At 54.3% G+C, this 4595-nt stretch overlaps 1 protein-coding gene across 1 annotated transcript in view; it reads left to right on the top strand.

Annotated features, from left to right (window-relative positions):
* The window catches only part of RHOD (ras homolog family member D), a gene marked incomplete at its 5' end in the record, with an annotated part of 4868 nt that extends 2284 nt beyond the window's left edge, over positions 1 to 2584 (top strand). The window contains 2 exons of the mRNA XM_008056401.2: positions 1543 to 1677; positions 2216 to 2584. Of these exons, the coding sequence (XP_008054592.2) occupies positions 1543 to 1677; positions 2216 to 2383 (303 nt within the window). The remainder of the gene's footprint in view (positions 1 to 1542; positions 1678 to 2215) is intronic.
* Positions 2585 to 4595: the final 2011 nt, after the last annotated feature.

Here is a 4595-nt window from a genome sequence, read left to right as displayed (position 1 = left end):
CACTTGCCTCGGCCTCCCAAAGTGCTGGGGTGACAGGCTGAGCCACTGAGCCCAGCCTGCATGTACTTATCACTTCCTCCTACCAACCTGATGGAGCAAATACTGTTATTATTCCCAGATGGACTCACCTGTCCAAAGGTACCCATCCATTAGAGTGGTAAGCCTGGGGTTTGAACCCAGGCAGTCTGTGCCATGCATTCATTCAGAACCATGACTGCTCACATGGATATGCCAGGCTCTGTCTGGGTGTTGGGGACCAGGAGAGACGGCGTTGCTGGGACCAGGGTGCTAGAGTGGGGGTGGTGAGAAGGGGGTGGATTCTGAATCTGGAAGCCCTCTGGTTTACTGATGGATTGGGTGGGGGCGGGAGGGAGGAGTTTTGACCAGAGCAGCTGGAGGCTGGAATCGCCATTTCCCGGGATGAAAAGGAGCGAGCTGGAGGTGGTAGGGGACGGGAAGATGAAAGGCCTGGGGGTCACCCCAGCAGAGGCAGCTGCGTGACAGGGTAGGCCGGGTTGGGTAGCGTAAAGGCAGAGATCACTTAGGAGCTGCCGACCCCAGGAGCCAGAGTAGCTGTAGAAGAGGAGAGACCGCAGCCCAGGCCCGAGGAAAAGGGGAGGAGCGCTGGTCAGACCCCGAGAGCCCAGGGAGCGGGTCTAGGGTAAGGTACAGATGGGGTGATGGAAGATCCCCAGTGTCAAGGTTATGTGGGCTCAGGTGGGAGCCCGGCCGAGAACTCACTGTTGAACTTGGGTGGAGTCACCAAGGAGACCCTCTTCAAGGGCAGTTTTGGTGGATGAATCAAGGCGTGAGAAGTCTGCCCAGGACCCCTCATCGGTCCCATCTGGCTCCAGGAGTGAGACTATTTGATGCCAATTCTTGTCTGGCACGTTTGATGCCTGCACAGGCAAACCCAGCAGGTGTGAGACCCGGATGGAGACAAGCCCATCCCTGGATTTCTGCTCTTCTCCCCCACTCGTGGTCCATGCTAAGGTAACCCGACCCTGCTGGCCTCAGACTCCACAAAGTCTCCCTCCCTCCACCTGGCAAATAGTTGGGGGAGATAACGGCCACAGCCATTTTGTGAACTGTTTTTGTTTTTTTTTTTTGAGTCAGAGTTTTACTCTGTTGCCCAGGCTGGAGTGCAGCGGCACACTCACAGCCGCTGCAACCTTGACCTGCTGGGCTTCAGACGATCCTTCCACCTCTGCCTTCCAAGTAGCTGGAACCACAGGCATGCACCACCACGCCTGGCTAATTTTTTGGTTTATTGTAGAGACGAGGTCTCACCAAGTTGCCCAAACCCCTGAGCTCAGGCAATCCTCTCATCTGGGCCTTCCAACGTGCTGGGATTATAGGTATGAACCACTGTGCCCAGCCTCTACATGAAGCTTCTGAGGAGAGTTTGACACCCAGTCATTTCTCCCTAGAAGTTGGCTGTGCTGACTCTTGTTACTGACATCCAGTCTGGGGAGCAGGAGAGTGGCCCGCTGAGAAGGACAGAGTTCCGATGGCTCACATACATGCTCCTTCTCCCCACAGTGGTACCCGGAAGTGAATCACTTCTGCAAGAAAGTGCCCATCATCGTCGTGGGCTGCAAGACTGATCTGCGCAAAGACAAGTTGCTGGTGAAGAGGCTGCGGAAAAATGGACAGGAGCCCGTGACCTACCACAGGGTAGGAAACCCAGCTGGGGGTGAGGTGGGGCAGGACGGGGGAGGGGGAGAGGGCATCGCTGCATACCTCAGTGGCACCAGGTATCCAGGGCAGGGGTGTCTTAGGGGATATCTACGGCCAGGAACTGCCAGCACTTGGAAATAGTCCCTGGAATACCCTGGAAGCTTCCATCCATAGAAGGGAAAACAAGGGGTATGCCTATCAGGGGTAGGCTGCCCACTCAGATGGGGAACTGAGGTCTGGAGAGGATACCCAGTCATTCAGTCTTTGGGCCACTCTCTGCCACGTACCTGTGTGGATCAGAAGTCACTTAGTGGGTGCCTTGAGAGGCAGAGAGGCCCAGCCAGGAGCTGAGGCAGGAAACACCATGAAGTGCATGAGAGTGCTTAGTCAAATCAAGGTGTGGTGGGTGGCCAGCAAACCCTATATTGTGCCCTTGTCCTGGGAACCCCAGGAAGCCAGAAGGGCTGTAGAGAAGCCAGGCGTGAGGCTCCCCAGCGCCCTGGCCTCCTGCAGCCCCGACCACCTTTCTCTTTAGGGCCAGGAGGTGGCGAGGTCCGTGGGCGCGGTGGCCTACCTCGAGTGCTCAGCTCGGCTGCATGACAATGTCCACGCCGTCTTCCAGGAGGCCGCCGAGGTGGCTCTCAGCAGCCCCAGTCGCAACCTCTGGCGGCGGATCACCCAGAGCTTTTGCGTGGTGACCTGACCGGCTCAGGGTCCTCCCTGCCCTGGACCACCCCAGCATCATGGAAGGACGCTGGGCTGGACCCTGTGCCCAGGCTGTGACCGCCCAACTGCACCTCTGCAGGTGGGCATCACCAATGCTGGGCCTTGGGGCCTGGGAGCCCTGGACTGTGGAATGGGGTTCCCAGGCCCACCAGCCCTGTGGGAGGGGTCTAGTCCCCAAATCCTCGAGAATTGTTCAAGACTGCCCAGTCCTGACCTGACATCCTGGAGCGGCCTGTGCAGCTTGGCGCCACCTTGTGGCTGTTCCCAGAACAGCACCTGCAAGACCTGGCGTTCTTAGGACCCTCCTGCGGGAACCCTTGTCCCTTCCTCTTCCCCCACCCGTCCTAGGAGTAATAACTAAAGTGACATCACTTGTCATTTGTGTCATGCCTATTGTTTCAGCTTCTCACACGTGTTCCCAGGCAAGCGTCTACTCCATGTAGGCACTGGGGTGGGGCTGCTTGGATCCAAACAGGCCTTGTCACTTCCAGGACCTCAGGCAAGTCTGGGCCTCAACTTCCTCACCTGTGAGAGGGGACCAACCACAGGTTATGCCACGGAGTTTTTGGAGGACCAACCCACGCAGAGATTAGCAAGCGCCTGGCACCCAGTAAGTGCTCACAAAAGGGGCAACCAGATACAGTGGTGCATACCTGTAGTCCCAGTTACTTGGGAGACTGAGGTAGGAGGAATGTTTGAGGCCAGGAGTTTGAGACCAGCCTGAGCAACATTGCTGGAATCTACCTTAAAAATAAAAAGCCGGGCGTGGTGACTCAAGCCTATAATCACAGCATTTTGGGAGGCCGAGGTGAGAGGATTGCCTAAGCCTGTGGGTTTGAGACCAGCCTGGGCAACATGGTGAGACCCTGTCTCTTCAATAAATAAAAAAATTAGCTGGGTACTCCAGCCTGGGCGACAGAGTAAGACTCCAAAAATAACAACAAAAAAGCCAGGTGTGGTGGCTCGTGTCTGTAATCCCAGCACTTTGGAGGCGAAGGCAAGAGGATGATATTTTGTAGAGACAAGGTCTCCTTATGTTATCCAGACTGGTCTCGAACTCCTGGGCTCAAGCAGTCCTCCCACCTTGGCCTCCCAAAGTGCTGGGATCACCGTGCTCAGCCAGAGTTCCTTCTTTGGAAAAACTTCCATCTTTTCAGGCTTTCAACTGATTGGTTGAGGCCAGCTCACATGATGGAGAGTCATCTCCTTTACTTAGAGTCTACTGACTTAAATGTTAATCCCATTTATTTTTTTTGTTTTGTTTTTTTGAGTTGGAGTCTCACCCCAGTCGCCCAGGCTGGAGTACAGTGCCATGCTCCCAGCTACTGCAGCCTCGACCTGCTGGGCTCATGCGATCATTCCACCTCAGTCTTCCAAGTAGCCAGAACTATAGGCACGCACTATCATGCCCGGCTAATTTTTTGTTTATTGTAGAGATGAGGTCTTGCCAGGTTGCCCGGGTGGGTCTCGAACCCATGGACTCAGGCAATCCACTTGCCTCAGCCTCCTGAAGTGCTGGGATTACAGGCTGAGCCACTGAGCCGGGTCGTTAATTCCATTTGAAACACCACCTTTGCCACCTGTGGTGGCACATACCTGTAATCCCAAAACTTCAGGAGGCCGAGGCGAGACAATTACCTGAGCCCAGGGGTTCAAGACCAGTCTGGGCAACTTGGCAAGACCTTATCCCTACAATAAATGGAAAAAATTAGCTGGGCTTAGTAGCACATACCTATGCTTTCAGCTACTTGGAAGGCTGAAGCAGAAGGATCACCGGAGCCCAGCAAGTTGAGGCTATGGTGGCCGTGAGTATGCCACTGTACTCAAGCCTGGGTGACAAAGTGAGACTCCGACTCAAAAAAATAAAATAAAACACGACCTTCCCAGCAACACCTAGACTGGTGTTTGACCAAATAACTGGGCACCATAGCCTACCCAGTGGACACAATTAACTGTCACATCTATTTCTCTAGATAATCACCTCATACTTAATATTCATAATACTACCAAGAGATAAGAGGCAACCAAGCAGGACATATTTCTCCCATTTATCAGGTGAGAGGACTGAGACCTTCCCAGCATCAAGCCTGTCACCACATCCACCGTTTGTTTTTGGGTGTTTTTTTTTGTTTTCTTTTTTTGAGTTGGAGTCTCACTCTGTCGCCCAGACCGGAGTGCAGTGGCCTCTC

Source organism: Carlito syrichta, unplaced genomic scaffold, assembly GCF_000164805.1.
Source record: "Carlito syrichta isolate Samal-C Ts95f unplaced genomic scaffold, Tarsius_syrichta-2.0.1 Scaffold302340, whole genome shotgun sequence".
Classification (NCBI taxonomy): domain Eukaryota; kingdom Metazoa; phylum Chordata; class Mammalia; order Primates; family Tarsiidae; genus Carlito; species Carlito syrichta.
This window is presented reverse-complemented; position numbering and strand designations above follow the sequence as displayed.